Source organism: Elephas maximus, chromosome 25, assembly GCF_024166365.1.
Source record: "Elephas maximus indicus isolate mEleMax1 chromosome 25, mEleMax1 primary haplotype, whole genome shotgun sequence".
Classification (NCBI taxonomy): domain Eukaryota; kingdom Metazoa; phylum Chordata; class Mammalia; order Proboscidea; family Elephantidae; genus Elephas; species Elephas maximus.
The window spans coordinates 37,699,855-37,724,076 of NC_064843.1; the positions used below are offsets into that span (position 1 = coordinate 37,699,855).

General features: G+C 43.9%; 2 protein-coding genes across 7 annotated transcripts in view; one reads left to right on the forward strand and one right to left on the reverse strand.

The window, feature by feature from the left end:
* TPX2 (TPX2 microtubule nucleation factor) overlaps positions 1–8,665 on the reverse strand; it is a 59,432-nt gene extending 50,767 nt beyond the window's left edge. Inside the window, exon 1 of one of the 3 annotated variants that reach the window (XM_049869772.1) lies at positions 8,578–8,665. The gene's annotated coding sequence lies outside the window, so the exon portion shown is untranslated. Of the gene's footprint in view, positions 1–8,292; positions 8,536–8,567 lie in introns of those variants that run through there. The other 2 variants (XM_049869773.1, XM_049869775.1) reach the window with 2 other exon arrangements.
* Positions 8,666–16,195: 7,530 nt separating this feature from the next.
* BCL2L1 (BCL2 like 1) overlaps positions 16,196–24,222 on the forward strand; it is a 50,836-nt gene continuing 42,809 nt past the window's right edge. Inside the window, exons 1-3 of one of the 4 annotated variants that reach the window (XM_049869792.1) lie at positions 16,196–16,403; positions 17,398–17,515; positions 17,766–18,453. In XM_049869792.1, coding sequence (XP_049725749.1) covers positions 17,890–18,453 — 564 coding nt within the window. In that variant the 5' untranslated portion in view covers positions 16,196–16,403; positions 17,398–17,515; positions 17,766–17,889. Of the gene's footprint in view, positions 16,404–16,469; positions 17,516–17,765; positions 18,454–24,222 lie in introns of those variants that run through there. The other 3 variants (XM_049869794.1, XM_049869795.1, XM_049869793.1) reach the window with 3 other exon arrangements.

Genomic DNA, 24,222 nt, shown 5'->3' on the forward strand with positions numbered 1-24,222 from the left:
TCTTAACTGTTAATCAAAGTCACAAACTAAGTCTGAAGGAAGTTTAATGGACTTCGTGTTTCCACATTTATGTTTGCTAACTTCTACGCTGAAATCAGATCTGTTTACAGAAAACAGATCTATGAAGCTTCCAAAATTTGGGTCAAATTAAAATCCAGTGACAATCCCTCAGTGTCCAAACACTCAGAAGTCTGCACAGGACATACAGACGCTTGCTCTAATTCATCACTGTCCAGAAACCTTAAGCAACCATATTTTTCTATCATCTCTTTCCCAAATTTGTGAGCTGAATATAGTTCTATTTTAAGGATTACAAACTCAATTCTGCTTTATTGTATTTATCCACAGAACTCTACAAACCATAATCCACTCTGGACAAACAGGACCTGGATAGAAATCAACGATGCGGTTCACCTTTGGACCAAATAATGACACAGATCTTTGTAGAATATACAAAGGAAATATCTATAGAATACCAAAGTGAATTGAAGCTGAAAGACGAAAAACAAGATAAAAACAAAAAAGCAGAAAGAGAACAGTTTGTAAGGGTTCATGGTGGGGCTGCAGAGGGTTACAGTCCTAGTCAAATCTCAGTCAGTCTTGTAGAGATTTATATTCTTCAAAAGGCATCTGGGTTGGGAAATAAACATACTTATAGACATACATACACCCACAGCCCCGACCTAATAAAGGTGTTTACCTATGGCAGTGGTGAGGAGCAACGTAAATAGGGACAGGACTGCAAGAAGATTTTTAACTATAAATCTTTCCATATTGTTTTGATTTTTTGCAGATATTCATTCAAAAAGTACATAGTAGTGCTTATGTAAATACACCCTGCTAGTATGTAAATCAGCATAATCTTCCCATAAGGCAATTTGGCATCATATATCAAGTCTTAAAATATGCATTCTTTTTGATCCAGCAATTTTACTAAGCAAAATACTACGGTAGAATCACATAATACAGTGAAACCTGTGAGAGCTGGAACTCAACGGGATCGTCTTGTTTTTCTGGGTCTCACAAGTTTTCTGCCTTTGACAGGGTACACAGTCTTAGCACTTTTCTATCCCTCCCTATTAAAAAAAACAAACAAACATGTTGCTGTCGAATCAATTCCGACTCACAGCGATCCTACAGGACAGAGTAGAACTGCCCCATAGAGTTTCCAGAGAGCAGCTAGTTGATATGAAGTGCCGACCTTTGGATTAGCAGCCGGTCTCTTAACCACTGCACCACCAAGGGCTCCATCGCTCTCTATTTGTGGAAAATACTTCAGTTTTTCTTCTCTGACAGGTTTCTACCTTAGACAGTTCCAGCTTTTACATGTCCTACCATACCATATATTCAGAGAATTTTAATGACATAGAAAAATGCTATAACCTATTAAGTGAAAAAAGTAATAAAGGTTTTTAATATATGATTTCTTTAAATATAGGCATTGAAAAACATTGAAATCTGTCAAAACGCTAGCTATAGTTCATCTGAGAGGTGAGAGAGTGGATGATTTTTTCTTTTCATTTTCCCATATTAAATTTTCTTCCAAAACATGTTACTTTATAAAGAAATGTTAAAGTTATTTTAAACACTTATGAAGCTGACATGTTAATACTCCCCTTATTTCTTTTTAATGTAATTCATCTGTGCAAACAGCCTCACCTATAATCTAATTGGTCTGTCAGTCCACCTGCCTACAGGCTTGGCTCAAAGGTACAATACTTTTTTTTTTTTTTAACAACATACTCTTCACCTGTCTTGCGAAATCTTCAAGTCTGGTAGGTACTTCTTATCAAGAACTTTGAAAAAGCAGAAAGGTGATGAAACAGGTTCAATTTCTTTCATAAAAAAGGTTAACAGAGAACAGAAAGGACCTATAAAAGACAAAGCACACCCACCCTCAAAACCGAAGGGTGCTTCTGGGAGCTAAAGTTTAAACAGCATGGTTTCCCCAACATGGCAAACTTCTTAAATGGTTATCTCATTACTGTAAAAGTATCCTTTAATTTTTTTTTTTTGGTGTACATTTGCTGTCTCCTTATGTCTTTGATATTACATACTCCCACTTTATTATTTTTTTCTTTTTTAATTGAACTTTAGATGAAGGTTTACAGAAGAAACCAGTTTCTCATCAAACAATACACACATTGTTGTAAGACACTGGTTGACAACACCACAACATGTCAACACTCTTCCTTCTCAACCCTGGGTTCTGTATTACCAGTTTTCCTGTTCCCTCCTGTCTTCCAGTCCCCACTCCAGGGCTGGTGCACCCCTTTAGTCTTGTTTTGTTCCATGGGCCTGTTCAATCTTTGGCTGAAGGGTGAATCTCAGTAGTCTCATGACTGAGCTGAAAGAGTGTCCAGGGGCCATACTCTCAGGGTTTCTCCAGTCTCTGTCAAGCCAGAAAGTCTGGTCTGGTCTTTTTGAGTTAGAATTTTGTTCCACATTTTTCTCCAGCTCTGCCCGGGACCCTCTATTGTAATCCCCGTCAAAGCAGTCAGTGGTGGTGGCTGGGCACCATCTAGTTGTACCGGACTCAGTCTGGTGGAGGCCGTGATAGATGTGGTCCATTAGTCCTTAGGACTAATCTTTCCCTTGTGTCTTTAGTTTTCTTCATTCCTCCTTGTTGCCAAAGGGGGTGAGACCAGTGGAGTATTCTAGGTGGCCACTCACAGGCTTTTAAGACCCCAGACACTACTCACCAAAGTAGAATGTAGAACATATTCTTTATAAACTCTGTTACGCCAATTGAGCTAGCTGTTTCCTGAGACCATGGTCCCCACAGCCCTCAGCCCAGCAACTCAGTCCCTCAGGGAGTTTGGATGTGTCTGTGGAGCTACCACGGCCTTGCCTTATATAGGTTGTGCTGGCTTCCCCAGTATTGTGTAGTGTCTTACCCTTCACCAAAGTTACCACTTATCTTTTGTCTATTAAGTGTTTTTCCATCCCCACTCTTCCCCTCCCTTGTAACCATCAAAGCTTCTTTTCATATGTAAACCTTTTCATTAGTTTTTACAATACTGGTCTCATACAATATACATACTCCCACTTTAAAGGAATCACTCCAAAACCTGCAACTTAGGAACACCAACACAAAAGAATGGGGAGTGTGCACTTCTATCCTGTTCAAATATCAGGACAAATAGTAGGCACACTTAAAATATGAACAAACCTTACCTTTTTTTCTAAATTTCATTGTTGTTGAGAATATATACAACAAAACATACACCAATTCAAGTTTCCACATGTAAAATTCAGTGACACTCATTACATTCTATGAGCTGTGCAGCCATTCTCACTCTCCTTTTCTGAGTTGTTCCTCCCTCATTAACATAAACCTACTGCCCTCTAAGTTTCCTTCTTTCAAGTGGACGCTGTCGATTTAACCCCATATAGACAGTTCTTGAAAAAGCATAATACTCAAGGCAGGCCTTCTTTACTAGTTAAGCTGAACTGCTGTTTGGTTTTAAGATGACTTCAGGGGATATATTTAGTTTAAGGTTTAAAGATTATCTCAAAGCAATAGTTTCACAGGTTCATCCACCCTCCATGACTCCAGAAAATCCATAGATTCCATGAGAATTTGAAATTCTGTTCTGCATTTTCCTCCTTTAAGTCAGGATTCTTCTATGGAATCGATGATGAAAATGTTCAGTAATGGTAGCCAGACACCACCCAGTTCTTCCGGTCTCATGGCAAAGGAGGCAGTTGTTCACGGAGGCAATAAGCCACGCATTCCATATCCTCCACCTATTCCTACCTCTCCTTCTTCCTCTGTTGCTCCAAGTGAATAGAGACCAACTGTGCTTTGGATGGCCACTTGCATGCTTTTAAGACACCATTCACTACATAATGAACTAAGAGGTAGAACCGAAGCACTAAAGATGCTATTAGGCCAATTAACTGGGATGTACCATGAAACCATGACCCTAAACCTCCAAACCAAGGAACCAAATTCCATGAGGTATTTGGCTGTACATAAGCAGCCTTAGCAGCTACTTTTTTTTTTCATCATTGTTGTAAATATATCTATCACACAACTTTTACCAATTCAACTTTTTACAGGTATACAACTTATTGACAGTTACAATAATCAGCCGTGTAATCCTACCCTTAACCAATGCAATTGTTCTATCACTGTTAACCCCTCTTTTCCCCCTCTCCCACCTCTGGTAACCACTAATAAACTTTGGTCTCTGTACATTTGCCTTTTCTTGTCATTTTATATGAGTGAAGTCATATAACATATGTCCTTTTGTGACTGGCTTATTTCACTCAGCATAATGTCTTCAAGCTCCATCCATACTGTAGCATGTATCAAGACTTCATTCTTCCTACTGGCTGAGCAGTATTACACTGCATGCACGTACCACATTTTGTTTATTCATTCATCTGTTAATGGGCATTTCAGTTGTTTCCACCTTTTGGCTATTGTGAATAGTGCTGCTATGAACACTGCTGTACAAGTCGCTTTTTGAAGCTCTGCTTTCAAGCCTTTTCAGTATATACCTAGGAGTGGAATTGCTGGATCATACAGCAGTTCTGGTGGTGTGGCGGTTAAGAGTTCGGCTACTAATCAAAAAGGTCGGCAGTTTGAATCTACCAGCTGCCCCCTGAAGACCCTATGGGGCGGTTCTACTCTGTCCTACAGGGTCACTATGAGTCGGAATCTACTCCACTGCGATGGGTTTGGTTTTTTACAGTAGTTCTATTTTTAGTTTTTTGAGGAACTACCACACTGTTTTCCACAGAGGCTGTACCATTTTACATTCCCACCAGCAATTGATAAGGGTTCCAATTTCCCGACATCCTCGCCAACACCTGTTACTTTGTTTTTCTTTTGTTTTTTATCTTAGCCATCCTAGTGGGAGTGAAATGGCATCTCACTGTGGTTTTGATTTGCATCTCTTTGATGGCTAATGATGCTGAGCATCTTTTCATGTGTCTGGTGGCCAACCGAATGTCCTCTTTGATGTCTTTTGGCCCATTTTATGATTGGATTATTTGTCATTTTGTGGTTGTCAAAGATTTATGTATATTTTGGTTATTAGATTCATGTCAGATATATGGTTTCTGAAGGTATTCTCCCAGTCAGTAGCTTGTCTTTGCACTTTTTGTTAAAGGCTTTTGATAAACATAAGTTTTTAATTTTTATGAGGTCCTATGCATTGCCTTTTGCAATCCACTGCTGAAAGCTAGACCTGACAGCATTGCCCGTGCTTGTTCTTCTAGGAATTTTATGGATTTAGTTTACACGTTTAGGTCTTTAATCCATTTTAAATTTGTTTTTATATATGGTGTGAGACATGGATCTGGTTTCATTTTTCTGCATGTAGAAATCCGATTTTCCCAGCACCATTTATTGAAGAGACTCTTTTTTCCCCATCAAATGGACTTAGCACCCTTGTCAAAAATCAGTTGACCACAGTTATATGGGTTTATTTCTAGATTCTCAATTCTATTCCATCCATCTACGTGTCTATTGTTACACCAGTACCAGGCTGTTTTCATTACTGTATCTGTATGCTACATTTTAAAAATCAGGAAGCGTGAGTCCTCCTACTTTATTCTTCACTTTCAACATTGTTTTAGCTTTTGGGGGCCTCTTGCCATTCCATATAAATTTGAAGACTGGTTTTTCTATCTCTGTAAAGAAGGCTGTTGGAATTCTGATCAGAACTGTGTTGAATCTATAGATCACTTTGGGTAGTATTAACACCTTAACAATATTAAGTCTTACAATCCATCAACATGGAACATCTTTCCATTTATTAAGTCTTCTTTAATCTCTTTCAACAGTGTTTTAATAGTTTTCATTGTATAAGTCCTTCACATCCCTGGTTAGATTTATTCCTTGGTTTTTTATTCTCTTAGATGCTACTGCAAACTTTATTTTCTTTTAAAGAAAGGTTGAAATTGCCTTTTTTAAAAAATTTTCCAAAATAACCCTTATATACAATTTTATGCCTTTCTTACTAATCTTTTATTTCCCGTTTATCAAGTTTCTCTGTGCAAACAAAGCCGAATCTCTCACCATTATTATCCTTTTTCACATAGTACCTTGGTCTGCTGATTTCTATGTGTTTATCTCAAATACAGACCTATTCACAGAATCTCTTGGGTTGTTCAACCTCCCTGTTGTTTCCTACCTTTCCCCATGGCAAAGAAAAAAAATTAAGTTTGTCAAAGGGCATTAAAATCTTCCTTCCTCCTTTCTCCCCCAGCAATTCAAAAAGAGTTAGGGAAGAGACTCAGGAAATTTCGAAGAAAAAGATACAAGTGTACCAGAAAATACCTGAGTACAACATGCCTGTGTATCCCACAGTACCTAGTGCCAATCTAAGCACACAGTACCCCCTCAAAGGTCAGTTAAGTGGTTAAGGGAGCTGGAAGATTCAGTAACTGTGATCCCAAGAGTGACAACTTAATACTGAACTAATATACCAAATGACTACTCCAAATCAGTAAAAGGTGCTCGAGCTTGATTTGGGGAGGGATCGGCAGAAGGTGTGAGCCAGTGAAGCCACACACAAGAGTGGCCTCCTTAGGGCAGCAAATAGTCCGATTTTCTGCATTGGGTAAGTGAGAGACACTCAAAGGGGGCAGATATAACATCAAGACAAGGCTGAACCAAGGATGACCCTGAAACAAAATCAGGGAGTCAAAAAGTCCCTTCCAAGTGTCAAAGCTGCAGGATCAATTTTGAAAAGTCCTTGATACCGAACTACAAAAAAATTTATATGTAAGAAAAAGACACAAGATATCAAGAAAATAGGGGGCAGGGCCACAACGCAGGGACCTGATAGAACAGGAGAAAAACACGGAATGGAACTCAAATTCTTAAAAAGTCCTGACTTACTGGATCTAGAGGACTCCCTGAGACTACCGCCCTGAGATACTCTTTACACCTTGAACTCATCAAGGTCACCTTTTAGTAAAATAAAAGACTGGCACACAAAATAAAGATGTTACCCGTGTGTACGGTGCTCCATTAAAAAACCACCTAAGTCCCAGACAGAGGAGGTGAAAAATGTAGAACAAAATTCAAATTCACAAAAAAAGAAGACCAGACTTACTGGCCTGACAGAGACTAGAAAAACCTGAGACTATGGCCGATGCTTAGAACCGAAACCACTCCCAAAGCCCACTTTTCGAAGATTAGACAGGTCTATATATAACAAACAATATATGTTTGTTTATATAACAAACAATAACACAGGTGAGAAACACGTTTCTTAGTTCAATCAAATAAAGGAGACCAAATGGGCAACTCCTGCCCAAAAGCAAGAATGAGAAGGCAGGGAGGAACAGAACTGGGTGAATGGACACAAGGAAACCAAATCGGGGTGAAAAGGGAGAGAGTGCTGTCACATTGTGGGGAGTGTAACCAATGTCACAAAACAATATGTGTATAGACTTCTGAAACTAACTTGAGCTGTAAACTTTCACCTAAGCACAATTAAAAAATCTTTATGAGATCAAAAAGTCAACAATTACTCTAAAGCAAAGATGAGAAGATATGTGGACAGGAAAATTAGAGCACAGGAAAGGGAACAACCAGAATGCAATTAAAGAGAATGTTGACACATTGTGAAAAATATAACTTCACTGAAAACCTGTATAGAAATTGTCAAACTGGAACCTAATTTGCTATGTAAACTTTCATGAAAAACACAGTAAAATATTATCCAAAAAAAAAAAAGAAAGAAAATAAGGGGGCAAACCAATCCTACAACATTATAGCTTGGTCCCCACTTTTCCTTTCCCTTCCAATCTGTAAAGGCCATAGGACAGGAAATTAGACAGGCAATAATGCTACCGGGTCGATGCAAAGGGGGCTAGTCTGGACAAATGTAGACAAAATAGAATGAATTTAAAATTCCATTTATAAAGACAACTCCAAGGGGAATTAAACTCTCCCTCAATTATGTTCACAGCACCTAATTTATATTTCTTTTATATCTTACACAATAGTTTTGAAAGTAGTTTGTGTCATTTGTTTTCCTCCGCTAAATACCATACTTCTTGAGGGTGGAGCTACTATTTCATCCATTTCTCGAAATTTATCTGGATCTTTGCCTCAGTTTCCTCCTATGTAAAACAGGGCTAAGAATGGCACCTACTTGTTGAGTTTAGTACGAAAATTAAACAAGAAAACGCACGCAGAGCGCTTAATCCAGTAAATGCTTGATTAGGAGTTAGCATGGTAATAACAATAGTTGTTACCGTCGTTTTTAGCCGATTGCCTTCCCCCTCCCCCCTTTAAAACCGCCGGCCTCCTCCTCTACCTACAGACACAGCGTCTTACACTTGGTCCGGACAGTACTCGATCCGGCGCTTTTCTTTAACTTCAGGGGAAAATCCTGTCAAGAAGAGAAGGGTGGCCCGAAACCCTGGCTCCCACACCGCCCGGCTTTGGCGGCGCCCCCACAAAGCAACCACCTCAGTAGCCCAGGCCAAGCGGTGCGGACGCCGCCAGGTGCTAGGAGACGACCTCCAGCTGTTCGAGAATCTAGGAGAAGGGAGCCCCGCGCCCCAGCCGCTGCCCCTTTCGTTACGCCGCTCACCTTGCCTTACCTCACATCTGACAACCAAGCGCCCGCAGGACCCGCCGCCGGACTCGGTACCGTTGAAGATTTGAACCAAGGCTTTCTAGTCGAATTCGCCAATCAGAGAGCCGGGAACGTACAATCTCACTCTCCTGATTGGCCCTAAAGATCGCGACGACACCAGAAGTCAGGAGGAGGGAGTAGCAAACAACCGGCCCTGGAGACTGCTGGGAAATGTAATCTCCTGCGCTTGCGTGAGCCAATAGAACGTATGGTTACAAGGAAATGACTACAAAGCCCAGAATCCTCTGCTCGAAGCTATCTGGGAAAGACGGTACCAGCCGACAAGGTGGGGAATCGGTTTAGCGCATCCTAGGCCTCTCCAAAACTTTAACGGAAGGAAACTGTTTATTTTTATTATTCTCCCTGTGGTTGTGCATTGTTCCTTGAATGGACATAGGAATTCAGTTCTTTTTAATATGGAGTCCCTTGCATGCACCATGGAGCTCTGGTGGCGCAGTGGTTAAAGCGCTCGGCTGCCAACCTAAAGGTGGGTGGTTCAAACCCAAAAGCCGCTCCGCTGGAGAAAGATGTGGTGGCCTGCTTCCGTGAAGATTTACAGGCTTGAAAGCCCTGTGGGGCAATTTTACTCTGTCCTTGAGGGTCGCTATGAGTGCAGTCCACTGATTGGCAGTAAGTTTGGGTTTTTTGTGCATGCAACATAGACAAGCCCCCAGCTTCCTTCCCAGTCGTGAAGGAATCCCTTAAACTGATCCAGTCCCCGCTTGGTTTATTGAGAGCTTTCAGGTGTAGTTGTCACTTTACATCTTTCCCATTTAATCCCAATTACCTCCCTGGCCTTATTATTCCCATATTGTGGAAGAAAAAACAAGTACTCAGAGAAGGGTAAAATCATGTAATAAGTGGAGGAGATGGGATTTGCCATGACTCAGAATCGACTGAATTGCAACTGCTTTACTGGGTTATTAACTGACATCATCATTAATTAATTACAAAACAATAGCAATAATAACAAAAAATCCCTTTGTAATAGCAACACAAACTACAAAGTTCCCAAAAATAAGCCTAAAACTTTTATGTTGCTGTTGTGTTAGGTGCTCTCCGATAGATTTCAACTTGGCCACCCCATGTGACAGAGTACAACTCTTCCATAGAGTTTTCTAGGCTATAATCTTTACAGATGTTTTCAGCTGTTTCTTCTCATTTTGAGTCGTGCCACATCAACAAATGAAGGTCCAGAAAGCTTAACTCCATATGCCTCATTAAGGTCAACACTATTTTGAGGAGGCAGCTCCCCCCCGTCATATTTTGAGTGCCTTCCAACCTGAGGAGCTCATCTTCCAGCACCATGTCAGACAGTGTTCCAGTGCTAGTCATAATGTTTTTGCTGGCCAGTTTTTTCAGAAGTAGACTGCCAAGTCCTTCTGCCTAGTCTGTTATAGTCTATAAGCTCCACGGAAACCTGTTCACCATGGGGTGACCCTACTGGTATTTGAATACCAGTGGCATAGCTTCCAGCAACACAGCAACACACAGCCACCACAGTACAACAAACTGACAAATGTGTGGTGGTTTCCATTACTATTTCCGGTATTCTTGGCTGAAAGAATACAAACATCTCTCTGGTGTTCTTGGCTGAAAGCAAAGAATACCAGAAAGATGTTTGCCTGTGTTTTATTGATTATGCAAAGGCATTCAACTGTGTGGATCATAACTAATTATGAATAACATTTCAAAGAATAGGAATTCCAGGACACTTAATTGTGCTCATAGGAACCTGTACGTAGATTAAGAGGCAGTCATTTGAACAGAACAAGGGGATACTCAGTGGTTTAAAATCAGGGAAACTGTGCATTAGGGTTGTATCCTTTCACTACACTTACTCAATCTCTACGCTGAGCAAACAATCCTGGACGCTGGACTATGTGAAGACGAACACGGCATCAAGACTGCAGGAAGACTAACAACCTGCAATATGTAGATGACACAACCTTGCTTGCTGAAAGTGAAGAGGACTTGAAGCACTTACTGATGAAGATCAAAGACTACAGCCTTCAGTGTGGGTTGTACCTCAATCTCGACATAAAGAAAACAGAAATCCTCACAACTGGACCAATACGCAGCATCATGATAAACAGAGAAAAGATTGAAGTTGTCAAGGATTTCATTTTACTTGGATTCACAATCAACACCCATGGAAGCAGCAGTGAAGAAATCAAACAATGTATTGCATTCGGCAGATCTGCTGCTGCAAAAAAGACCTCTTTAAAGTGTTAAAAAGCAAAGATGTCACTTTGAGGACCAAAGTGCTCCTGACCCAAGCCATGGTATTTTCAGTTGCCTCATATGCATGCAAAAGCTGGACCATGAATAAGGGAGACCAAAAAAGAATTGATGCCTTTGAATTATGGTGTTGGCAAAGAATATTGAGTATACCGTGGACTGCCAGAAGAACGAACAAATCAGTCTTGGAAGAAGTACAGTCAGAATGCTCCTTAGAAGCAAGGATGGAGAGACTTACTTTGGACGTGTTATCAGGAGGGACCAGACCCTGGAGAAGGATATCATGCTTGTAAAGTAGAGGGTCAGAGAAAGAGAGGACGACCCTCAATGAGATGGAGTGATACAGTGGCTGCAACAACAGGCTCAAACGTAGCAACGATTGTGAGGATGGTGCAGGGTTTCTTTCTGTTGTACCTAGGGTCACTGTGAGTCGAAACCAACTTGACAGCACCTAACAGCAACATCAACAATCTTTACAGGAGCAGAATATCACAGGAGGAGCTGCTGGGTGAGTTTGAACTGCCAATCTTTCCGTTAGCAGCCTACCACCTAAGCATTTCGCCACCAGGATTAAAAACTGTAAAACTTTATTGAATAACTTTTAAAAAATCATTGAATTGGGTTATAAACCTTGTTTAGAAGCCCTGTTGGTAAAGCAGTTAAGTGCTTGGCTGCTAACCTAAAGGTCAGTGGTTTGAACCCACCAGCTGCTCTGCAGGAGAAAGGTTTGGCACTCTGTCTCTGTTAAGATTTACACTTTTGGAAAACCTATGGGGTCATTCTCTGTATACTATAGGGTCACTGTGATTCAGAATCAACTTGATGGCAATGGGATTGGTTTTTGGCATAAATCCTTGTTAATGGATGGGAAAATATTATTGTAAAGATGTTAAAAGTTCAGGGAAATCCCAATGAAAATCCCAAGAGATTTTGTCATGGAACTTGGCGAGTTGATTCTAAAATTCATATGGAAGAGGAAAGGCACAAGAAGTGGCATCTGAATTTTTAAGAATATTTTTTTTAAGTTTATTAATAATAAAGAGGGGAAAGTGTCATAGGAAAGTGTCATAACAAATCTAATAAGTACTAACTCTATAAAATTACACTATTTTTAAAGTATGGTTAATTGACATCACAAGGATGCAGTCAGCAAAATCCAGATGGGATTTCAATTTGTAGTCAAGTGCTTAACCGTCTGGGAGGATTACAGAGACCTTAGCACGATGTATTCTATCTTTCCAAAATATAAATCTCTTCATGTCCTTTCCTTGTTTAAAAAAACCTGGCTGCTACTTAGTGACCTGTACATGTGGCCACACATTTACCTTCAATCTCCTCTACCACTGTTCCCCTCTCAAGCATCCCAGTTTATTCCTAGGACACATTGCGGGCTTTTGTGTCCAACTGTTGTGACTTCTGCCTGAAATGCTCTTAATGTCCTTTCTCTCTCAGACAAAATTCTACTCTCGTTTCAGGGATCGCTCAACAGAGCCTGCACCTCGGGGCACAGTTGATCCCACCCTCTGCTGGGCTCCCATAAAACCAAAACCAAACCCAGTGCCATCGAGTCAATTCCGACTCATAGCGACTCCCGTAGCACACTTAAAACCAGCTGCTGTCTAGTTGATTCCAACTCCTGGCGACCCTATGTGTCTCAGAGTAGAACTCTGCTCCATAAGGTTTTCAATGGCTGATTTTTTTCAGAAGTAGATCACCAGGCCTTTCTTGCAAGGCGCCTCTGGGAAGACTCAAACCACCAACTGGTCGCTTAGCAGCCAAGCTCATTAACTCTTGGCACCACCCAGAATGGTACTCGTAACATAGAAATTGTTGTGACGCCACGGATTTTAAAAATGTAAATGAGATCATGTCCTGCCCCAGCTTAAAAGCCTCCCATGGAACAGAATAGAAAGCTCAGAAATTGACCCAAATACACATTGGAATGTAATTTATGATAATGGAAACATTTCAAATGAATGGGAAAAGATGGGACCATACATGGTGTTGACAACTAACTGGGTAGTTATTTGGGGGAAAAATTCTGGATCCTTACTCACACTTTATGCCAAAGTGAATTTACAGTGGAAAAAAAATTTTAATGTAAAATATGAAGCCATGTAAAACTACAACATGTAGAATTCTTTCTATAAAATTGAACTGGAGAAGGCCTTTCTAAGTATAACACAGAACCCAGAAGCCCCAAAGAAAAAGATTGATAAAACATATAGAAGCTAAAAGTTTTTTCATGGTAATAAGTAATAAAACCAGAAAAATATTTGCAACTCATACATATGGGGGAAAAGGGATAAAAACCCCTATAAATCAATGAGGGAAAAGTTCAACAGCAAGACCCACTGAAAAGGGGGCAAATGATATGAACAGAGAATTTACCAACACAAGTCCAAAAAAATCGCTCGAAAATATGAAAAATTGCTCAACTTCACTTATAATAAAGGGACTGAAAAATAAAAGTACCTCTCAATTTTTACCTATCCAATTTGCAAGGATCAAAAGGTTTGGTATCACACTGTGTAGGCCAGGGTGTGAGGAAATAGGCAGTATGATACTTGACTGATGGAAGAGTAACCTGGTACAACTGCTGTATAGAACAGTTTGCCAATAGCCATTAAAAGCAAGAAAAAAATACATTTACTCATTTACCTGGTAATTCACTTCCAAGAATTTACCTTGCAGACAAACTCCCACATATGCAGAATAATGAATGGACCAGTGACAGCATTATTCGTAATAGCAAAAGATTGGAATCTACCTGTTGTTCTTAGCTGCTGTCGAGTCTTTTCCGACTCACAGCGACCCTACGTGCGACAGAACGAAACCCTGCACTATCCTCACGATCATTGCTATGTTTGAGCTCATTGTTGCAGCCACTGTGTCAGTCCATCTTGTTGAGGGTCTTCCTCTCTTTTGCTGATCCTCTACTAAGCATGATATCCTTCTCCAGGGTCTGGTTCCTCCTGGTAACATGTCCAAAGTAAGTCTCTCCATCCTCACTTCCAAGAAACATTCCGACTGTACTTCTTCCAAGACAGATTTGTTCATTCTTCTGGCAGTCCATGGTATAGTCAGTATTCTTTGCCAACACCAAAATTCAAAGGCATCAACTCTTTTTCGGGCTTCCTTGTTCATTGTCCAGCTTTTGCAAGCATATGAGGCGATTGAAAATACCATGGCTTGGGTCAGGTGCACTTTAGTCCTCAAAGTGATATCTTTGCTTTTTTGACACTTTAAAGAGGTCTTTTGCAGCAGATTTGCCCAATGCAATATGTCATTTGATTTCTTGACTGCTGCTTCCATGGGTGTTGATTGTGAATCCAAGTAAAATGAAATCCTTGACAACTTCAATCTTTTCTGTTTATCATGATGTTACTTATTTTTGTGTTTTGTGTTTATGTTGAGGAATAATCCAAACCCTGGTGGCCTAGTGGTTAGGTGCTACGGCTGCTAACCAAAAGGTCATTAGTTCGAATCCACTAGGTGCTCCTTGGAAACTCCATAGGTCAGTTCTACTGTCCTATAGGGTTGCTATGAGTCAGAATCAACTTGACAGTAATGGGCTTCTTTTTTTTTTTTCAGTTATAATCCATAGTGAAGACTGTAGTCTTTGATCTTCATCAGTAAGTGCTTCATGTCCTCCTGCCAAGCATGATGTCCTCCTCCAGGGACTAGTCCCTCCTGGTAACATGTCCAAAGTACGTGAGACCAAGTCTCACCATCCTCGTTTTTAAGGAGCGTTCTAGTTATACTTCTTCCAAGACAGATTTGTTCATTCTTCTGGCAGCCTGCGGAGTCTATCTAAATGTTCCTAAATAGGAGCTTGAGCAAATAAATTATAGCATGTCTTTATAAAGTTGTGCATTAATTTAAAAACTTGAGGCAGTTTCAAAATGTAGAGCTCAGTGAAAAAAAACAAGGTGTATAAGTGTGTGTAGCATGCTACTGTTTGTGTAAAACATTTATACATATAAATAAGCTCCTGAATATAGCAACCATCTTTGAAAGGCTACATGGGAAAAGGTGATAGCCTCTGTGAGGGGAACCAGGGACTTGAAAGCAGGGGTGAAAAGAGGACTTGCTTTTCATTCACGTGCTTTTGTACATTTTTAATACTCAGTGTTCCTATATACCTATTTTTAATCAATTAACATACCTTTCCATGCTTAGAATCAATTCCAACTCATTTCCGTGATTAACTTTAATCTCCTCTCACACTATACCCTTCTCTCACTACTCTCCAGCCATACTGCTTCACTTTCAGCTTCTGGCATGTGTGGAGATCTTCCTGCCTCGGGACATTTGCACATGCTATCCTTCTGCCTAGGTTGATGTTCTCCAGCCTCTTCGGATAGGCTGGCACTTTCTTATCCTCCTAGTCTTGGGTTCAACGTCTTCTCTTCAAAGAGGCAATCCCTAGCTACCCTACATAAATAATTGTGAATAAATGCCTCTCCCCTGACCACCCTGTCTAAAACAGCACCTCTTCTCTTCCTTGGCCCTCTTTATGACAATACCCCGAATTTATTTTCTTCCTAGTACCAATCACTATTTGAAATTATCTTGTTTGTGTATTTTCTTAGTTGCTTACTGTCTTTCTCCATCTCTATGGTTTAAAAAAAAAATGGTTTAAGCCTCCAGGAAAACGGGCTGTATCTGTCTTGTTCCTAACTCTATCTTCAGCAACCCAAACAGTATTTGTTGAATAAACTTACACAGCACATACTATGGTATACACACTGTTCTCCGGACTTTACAAATAATAATTCTCTTAATCCTCACAATAACCCTACGTAGAAAGTCGGTACTATTACCCAATTCACAGGTGAGGGAACTGAGGAACAGAGCAGCTGAGTAACTTGTCCAAGTGGCAAAGTCGGAACCCCAGAGATAAGTTTCTCAGCCACATCCATTGCCGGCTAGTCGTTTCCAATTCATAGCGACCCTATAGGACACAGTAGAACAGCCCCAGCCCCATACGGTTTCCAAGACTGTAAATCTTTAGGAAGCTGACTGTCACGTCTTTGTCCTGCGGAGCCGCAGAGCGGCTGGTGGGTTCCAACTGCCAATACTTCGGTTAACAGCAGATTGCTTAACCACTGCGCCATCAGGGCTTCTGTTTTCAGCCACAATGTGACGCTTTCTCGACATACAAATTAACAGGTTGATGAAAGAGACGGAATGAATAAATGAATGTGTGAATGTAAATGTTGATTTAAGGCTTCGAATTCCCCAGATGTTCCGTAAGAGGGCGCTCTCTCCCACGCCTTGACGCCAGTCATTTAAAGCGCGCACTCCCTTTGCGTCTCGGGCTCGCGCGCGCTGCCGCAGCACCGGAAGTGACTGAGCTTGCAAGTTCCCCCGGTCTCTTCAGGGGAAACTGAGGCCGGCTTGTTGGGAAGAGACGGCAAGAGCAGTCAGCCAGGTAGGCGGGCCCTGGTCCGCGGCACGGAAGTCAGTCGCGAAGAGCTCCCGTGTCTGGAAACTACCAGGCCCATGAAGGGGGATGTGGCCCCCCACGCCTCGCGGGTCTCGCAGGTGAGAGCACCGCCTCCCCTGCGCGTGACAGGCGCTGCGCCCAATGGGAGCCCTCGCCGTCCCGCGCCCGTGCCTATTGGGCTCGCTGATTGGCTACGGTAGGGCGGCCGCCAGGGGCGAGACCCCTCCTCCCAGAAAGGTCTAGGGGGAGCCCCTGAGGAAAGAAGGTTGCCTAGCAACAGGGCGGTGGCCTGGCGGGTACCCGGCCTAGCTTGTTGGAGAAGCCGCGAGGCCGCAGCCCACCCACTCCGGGCTTCGGAGGTGCAGCCCCCCCGGCCCCTCAGCCCTCCCGGGGGCGGCAGGAAACCGCCGTGGGCCTGTCCCCAGGAAAACGTGGTCTCGGCTGTGGGGGGCCTCGAACGGCCCTCGACCCCACTTTCCGACCCGAGAAGCCGGGCGCCTCACCGTCACCCGGTCTTTGTGCACGGCGCCGGCGGCCATTGTGTCCGGGCGGGGAATGGAGGACCGGGCAATCCCCTACTACCACCGCCACGTCCAGGGCCATTGGGGAATTCAAAGAAAACCAGCAGCGTTTGTGGGGGGCCCCCGGCCTTCAGCCTCCCGGAAAGGGCCGGGGATGGCCTTTCCGAAGCCACATCGCGCATCCGAGGCTGTTTCCTCCTTCCTCCTCCCCTCATCGAAACCTTGAGCCCATTGAGAAGTCCCTGCAGGGTTTCAGAAGCTTCACCCTGAGCTGGTCCTTTAAATAAATAAATAAATAAACGGCACAGCAGCCGCCTCCGGGGGAGTTCTCCTGGCTCCCGGTAGGAGGCGGAGAGCCAAGGGGCGTGCGAGAGCAAGGGGGCTGGGCTCCCGGTGGAAGGAGGCCGCCGCGGCGGAGCGGCCGCCCTCGGTCTGGGCGATGGAGGAGGAAGCGAGCGAGGGAGCCGGTTCCTGAGCGCCGCGGTTCCAGTGTCGCCTTCAGGGCTTCCAGCCTGCCGGCTCGCATGAGCCCTCCGGCTGGAGCTGGTTTTTTTTTTTTTTTTTCTGCCAGCCGCCGCGAGGCCGGCTGAGTTACCGGCATCTCGGCCGCCACCTCCCCTCGCGACCTATGATACAAAAGATCTTCCGGGGGCTGCACCTGCCTGCCGCTGCCTGAAACGGATTTGAATGTAGGTGGTGTGGGGGACTGCCCGTGAGGGTGACTTTCTGAGGAAGGCTTTTCAGAGAATAGGGGGTGGCTAGAGTGAAAGAGGTTGGTGGATGATTCAGAGCCCACTGGGGCTTTCCATTTGACTTTTCGAAGTCTCCTGGAAGCTAGACCCAGACCGTCATAAGAGCCACACAATCAGCTCTGGTACCCGGAGGGGGAATGTGATGTGGGGAGATGGCATACATATTAATTTTTTTTTTCCCCTGAAGCTTTTTCCCTTCAGAACCTTATCTTGGCTTTGGATCTCAGAGGAGAACCACTAACAGAGACAGACTCAGTGAGTGAGCAGGTGTTTTGGACAATGGACTGGTGGAGCCCATCCCTATTATAAAAATGTCTCAGAGCAACCGGGAGCTGGTGGTTGACTTTCTCTCCTACAAGCTTTCCCAGAAAGGATACAGTTGGAGTCAGTTTAGTGATGTGGAGGAGAATAGGACTGGGGCCTCGGAAGGCACTGAATCCGAGATGGAGATCCCCAGTGCCATCAATGGCAACCCATCCCGGCACCTGGCAGACAGCCCTGCGGTGAATGGAGCTACTGGCCACAGCAGCAGCTTGGATGCCCGGGAGGTGATCCCCATGGCAGCAGTGAAGCAAGCTCTGAGGGAGGCAGGCGATGAGTTCGAACTGCGGTACCGGCGGGCATTCAGTGACCTGACATCCCAGCTCCACATCACCCCAGGGACAGCATATCAGAGCTTTGAGCAGGTAGTGAACGAACTCTTCCGGGATGGGGTGAACTGGGGTCGCATTGTGGCCTTTTTCTCCTTCGGTGGGGCACTGTGCGTGGAAAGCGTAGACAAGGAGATGCAGGTATTGGTGAGTCGGATCGCAACTTGGATGGCTACTTACCTGAATGACCACCTAGAGCCTTGGATCCAGGAGAACGGCGGCTGGGTAAGGACCACGCCCCTTGTGTGTCCCATTTCTTTGGCCTCTGGTCAGAGAGATCCTCAATAGCCTTTCCCTTGTATCTCTTTCTCTTGTGCTGGGTGATGGTTGGAGATGTTGCTGGTTCAGGGATGTGACTGGCCTCATTTCACTACAAGGAGTTAACTGTTAGGAAATACAGATGACCTAGTTCTTGAAGGACCTGGCATCTTTCATTCTGGTCATCTTCATGACCCTACTTTTTCATACTTGTGCTTCAGTACCTCAGTGAAGGAAGACATAGCCTATGTGTTCATTCAGGTCAAAACCTATGCAAGTGGGAAGTTAGTCCAGTGTTTCCTCACCCTGACACAATGGTTCACCACCCAAACAGGTAATGAGTATAATGCGTGCAAAAGAGACTGAGCATCAGTGGTCCACAAACCCCTCCATCTTTTCTCCCCCAAGGGTGTCAACCATCCCCAAAACAAGTTCCCTTTATTTTGGAGTTTCCTTGTGTGGTACTTTCCTCTCAGGATAGGGCATGGCCAGGCAAAACTTTCCACCACCGTGTTGGATGGCTGAAGATTGTCTTATTTTAGGGCAGTGTAGGCTGTGCCAGCCTTTGTTTGCACCACACCCCTAAGTGTGCAACTTTCTGCGTGAGTGGTATGTTTGTGGAGCTCTTGCTGTGTCATGCATTAAGCCTGGGGACTTTGCACCTCACTGCCTGGGGTCGGTTGGAGAGCTCCAGCTGCTCTGCCTGTTGCTTTCCGGCCAGGGTTCTGGGGCCTCTTCACCAAGCACTCATGGCAAAGCAAGAACCCAGTCTGTGGGATTCTCTAGAGCATTGCAATTTGGTGACAGACTTTGGAAACAAACTAACACAGGTGTGAGTCCCAGCCCTGTCACTTAACTAGCTGTGAGACCTTGGACAGGGCAGTTTACCTTCTTGAGCCTCAGTTTGTCCCACTAAAAAAATATGGTAAGCTCTCTTTGCCTTGCAGCATATTATAAAATCTTGGAGAGAATGTAAGCACAGTGCCTTAACATCAGCAAGTTGACTCTAGTCATTATTATTGGTCCCAGACACACTCTAGGCCCAGGAATCATGCCTTACTCCTTTCCCAGGAAGGGAGCATTCTCTTGCCCCTTCCCAAGTCAGGATGAGGTAATGGTGAGAGCTTCTTTACAGTGGTCCCTCTAGGCAATTTTTGCTCTTCTTGCTTATTTTCCCCTGCCTGGAGGAGGGTGGAGGAGGTGCAGGCCTCCTGTAGCCCTGCTGTCCCCTCAGAACCCCTAGGACATTGAGCAGGCTGTGGAAAATAAGTCATTTATTGAAGAAGTTGATGTGGAAGGGACCATGCACTGTGGACACAGGAATGTCAAGAATGCAGTTGTCCATAGGCTGGGCCTAGGGCGTGGCCGGCACTTCATCCTACCACCGAGCTAGAGACCTCAAGAGTTTGCCCTGGAACTCCACCTCCTCTCTCTCGTTTCCTATTTGCAACTTCATCAACTCTTCCTCTTCACTTAGGTTTTGTAAAAGGCAAGGGGATCAAGTCAATAGAGGTCAGATGACTTGGGGGTGGCAGTGGAGGGAATAGAGATAGAAAGCTGTCTTGAGTTGAGGTTGATCAGACTTGAAAGCCATTCTGTAAATGAACTCCCTGGGGGGATGAATGATTAAATAGTTCCTGTTGGTTTGTGTAATGACCTCTCCTGTTCTCCCCTGCTTTGATTCTCTTTCGGGGCAAATATTTGTTCAGCTGATTACAGGAGGGACAAGATTCCAGAGCTTCAGACACACCCTCTGAGGCATCTCCAAGAAGGAACTTGGGCCATTTGCCTGATTTGACTACGGCCAGTGGTCCTAATAGCAGGTGGGTTGTTGGCAGCTATAAACAGAAGGCAGTTGAGAAGAGGTTCCTGGTCTGCCAGCGAGCCCCTACAGAGGGCTACCCAGACCAGAGAATTGCCAGCTGCCCAGTTTTGCACGTGGAACGAGGTCTTAGACCCAGCATCAGATCTCCTCTAGATTGAAATCCTGTTTTCTGTCTCTTTGTTCAAAAATTCCCAGAGCCCATTGGACAACATACCATATGTCACTTCCTCCTGGTGAACAGAGAGGTATGTGCAGAAGAGCCAGTTATGTTAGAGTGGTTTCTGGGTACACATTCTCTCCCTGAGGCCAAGAGGTAAAGAACATTTGATCCTTTGAGATCAAAGGATCCTTGGGATCCTTTGAGATCAAAGGATCCTTGGGATCCTTTGAGCCTGGGTAGAAAGATACCTGCCCACTTCCTTTTCAGGTACCATCCTGTCTGAGCCAGCACAGACTGAACACCAAGGTGGTGTCTCATAACCTTTTTGGAGGCTGAGAGAGGAGAATTCTTGAGTGGGGGAGTTATGGGCCATTCCACCCTGAGGTGTGCATTTAGCATCCCTATAGGTGATGTTTAGCATCCCTATAGGAAAGGGGAAGGAAATTACCTTTTACTGAGTACCTGTTATGGAACCCTGGTGGCACAGTGGTTAAGTGTTTGGCTGCTAACAGAAAGGTGGCAGTTTGAATCCACCAGACGTTCCTTGCAAACCCCATGGGCAGTTCTACTCTGTCTTATAGGGTCGCTATGAGTCGGATTCTACTTGATGGCAACAGGTTTGGTTTGGTTTTCATATGTATTAGGCATTGTGTTGGTTCCTTTTACTTATGCAACAAGCGTTTATTGAGTATTTAATGTGTTGCAGGTACAATTCCGGGGTGTGCTGGCCATAAGCTAGACGTGATACATTCCCTCATGGACAGAGCATGTTATTTCATACTTTTTTACCCAGTAGCTTTCCATGGTCAGTGGTTTTATTTCCATTTTACATTTGAAGCTCCTAGTGACTAAGAGACTGGCCCCAGATGTCCTCAACCAGTTAGGTGTCTGAGTAAGGATTTACATTTAGGCCAGCCTGATTCCAAAAACTAAACTATCCTTCCACATTAGGTTGTCCCAAGAGAAATAAAGCAACACAGACCGGCTGGCACAGAAAGCCAGAGATGCTTTTTTGGGCCAAGCAAAACATGTCTCTGAAGGTGCTCACTCTGGGCTGTGTTCCTGGCATTGTTCAGGAAGCTGCGGGATGAACAGTAGCAGATTCCCAAAGGCATTATGTGTAGACTCGTATTCTGGCACTGGTAAAACTTAGACATTGCAAGTGTCAAATGGATATCAGGGTTTTGCCCAGTCAGAATGGGCTTATTGTTGATTGTTTCATTGCTAAAGGCCTCTTAGGCCATGTCAGTGACGTGCATGTGAGGCGAAGGTGACATGCCCCAGGTATCTCTATTTAAAATTGTGGGATAATGCTTCAAGGACTGGAATTCCAGACTCGCAGCCACATCACCGTCTGCCTGGAGCCACCTGGTGAGATGCTGAACCTGTTTGTCTGTCTTGTCCATCACCTCTCCCACCTGTAAAATGGAATAATGGCAGCCAACTGCCAGAACTGGACTCTAGTAAAGGATCTAGAACAAAGGCCCTTCCCATGTCTTAATTGTAGGGTGGGAGCATCTCTTTTAATGAATGGGCTTCCTCCCTCAGGAAACTGAACTTTGTCTGTTGGAGTTACTCCTGGAGAAACAAAGCCAGCCCCTGAGACAGCACCTAGAACGGTTGTAGGGTGATGATGGGACCGTCTCTGAAAGGACAGAATGTTTCTGGTGCTTTCAGTGGGAATGTGGACAGTTAAGGGATGAGGACCCAGGTGGGCTAGGCCCTTCTAAAATAGCCACCCCTGGGGAAATCCCTTAGCCTGATGGAAATGCCATTGTTGAAGCAATGAGTATGCTTAGGGAGAAACCTAACTTGGCCCTTTCCGGGTTGCGTGGCTCTGTTGTCTCCAAGTTTCTGTAGGTCTCTTCTTGCCTGGTCTGGCTTCTTCAGCGTGCATGAATGCTTAGCTAAAGCACCTCAGCTCCCTTTGCAGATGCTCAAGCAGCTGTTGGTAATTCTGCGGTTTTCTTGGGGAAACCCCATTAGAAACCTCAAACGTGGAAATTTTTAGGTCCCAAAATGTGATAGAAGTGTCTCAGGGGCTCCCCCTTGGAACACCCAGCTCTTGTGGGTATACATTTTAGGTTGCTGTTAAAACTCAGCATCATAGGGTTTTTCAGACTGTCTAGGATTAATTTCCCCAGTAACCCCATGGAACCTTTCAACTTCTGCTTGAAAATTACCCAGGTATTTTTTTCAGGGGGCCCCAAAGGAAACTGGAGGGTTTTCTTGACTTTAGTATGGGTAATCACCAGATTTGTTTGGGCTGCATGGAGTAGTAGTTGTTAGCTGCCCATTCCCTCAGCAGGTATCTCTCCTGAGGCCAGTGGACTTAAATGTCCTTCTCTGCCCAGTCTCCCTAGTTTTTCCAAGTATCCTCAGCCTTCCATCCTGGGGCTTTCTTTCATCTACTCTTGTTTTGCCTGGGTTTAGTGTCAGTAGATTTAGGGGTATTTCCCAGTGAGCTGCTCTTTTAAAGAAATATAATCTCCGGCTACCTTAATTAGCAGTGCCCCTGCTCCCACCCACAACCTCCAACCTAATTCTACAGAGCCCTCCCTAAGGACTCCTCTTTTCTTTGAAGGAGCCACTCTGTTCCTGGCTCCTCTTCTCTTCTGTCCCTCCAGCCAACAGTCTGTCTTCCCCATTCCCAGCTGGCAGATCTGAGTTGACAGTCCCACTGGGTCTTTTTGTTTAGCCCAGGGAAGAGAAGACCCATGAGAATATGATCACTGGCTTCAAATATCTGAAGGAAGAGAGGCTGAGCCTTTTTTTTTTTTTTTTGTGGTATAGTACCCAGAAAAACTTGGATAAATGAAAGGAAGTTAGCAGTGGTAGGCTTTAAAGTAATGTAAAGAAGTCGTTTCTAACAGAATTGTCTATCTACCAGGTTTAGGAGCTTCCTGAGGGTAGAGTCCACATCTTCTCTATACTTATTTCCTTAGTATTGATCAGAGGGCTTCAGCATAGCAGGTACCTAATGAAGGAGATGCCCACTGAATTTCTGAAGAAACTGATACTTATCAAGCCAGAATAATGACAATGGCAGTTACCCTTTGCCTAATAATGTATTCATTGGGTCTGAAAAGTATTTATTGAGCACCTATTATGTACCAGGCACTGTTCTAGGAACTGGCAGTATAGCAGTAAACAAAACTGTTTCTGTTTTCATGGAGCTCACATTCTAGTGGGCAGAGACAGACAATGAACGAATAAATGCGTATATATGTATAACGTAGATCAGGTGACGGTAAGCACTATGAAGGAAATAAAACAGGTTGGGGCATAGAGTGTGCCTGACAAGGAAAGTGGGATTGCAGTTTTAAAAGGGTGGTCAGAGAAGACATCACCAAAAGGTGGTGTTTGAGCTAAGACCTGAGGAGATGAGGTGGTGAGTGATGTGGGTACCTGGAGAAAGAATATTTCAAGCAAGGGAATGGGCTGAGAAAGGAATGTACTTGGCATGTTCAAGGGCGAGCAAGAAGGCCAATATGACTGTAACAGAAAGAGCAAGGAGGCGAGTGTTAGAATATGAGAGGAGAGAGGTAGCCAGGGGCCAGATCACATAGGGCCTTATAGACCATGATGAGGACTTGGTTTGGTTGAGTGAGAAGAAACCAAAAGAAGGTTTTGAGCAGGAGCGATATGGTCTGAATTCAGTAGGGAACCCATTGAAGAGGCTGGTGCAACTGCCAGATGAGAAAGGATAGTGTCTTGGACCAGAAGTAGAGGTAGATCTGATGAGAGGGGA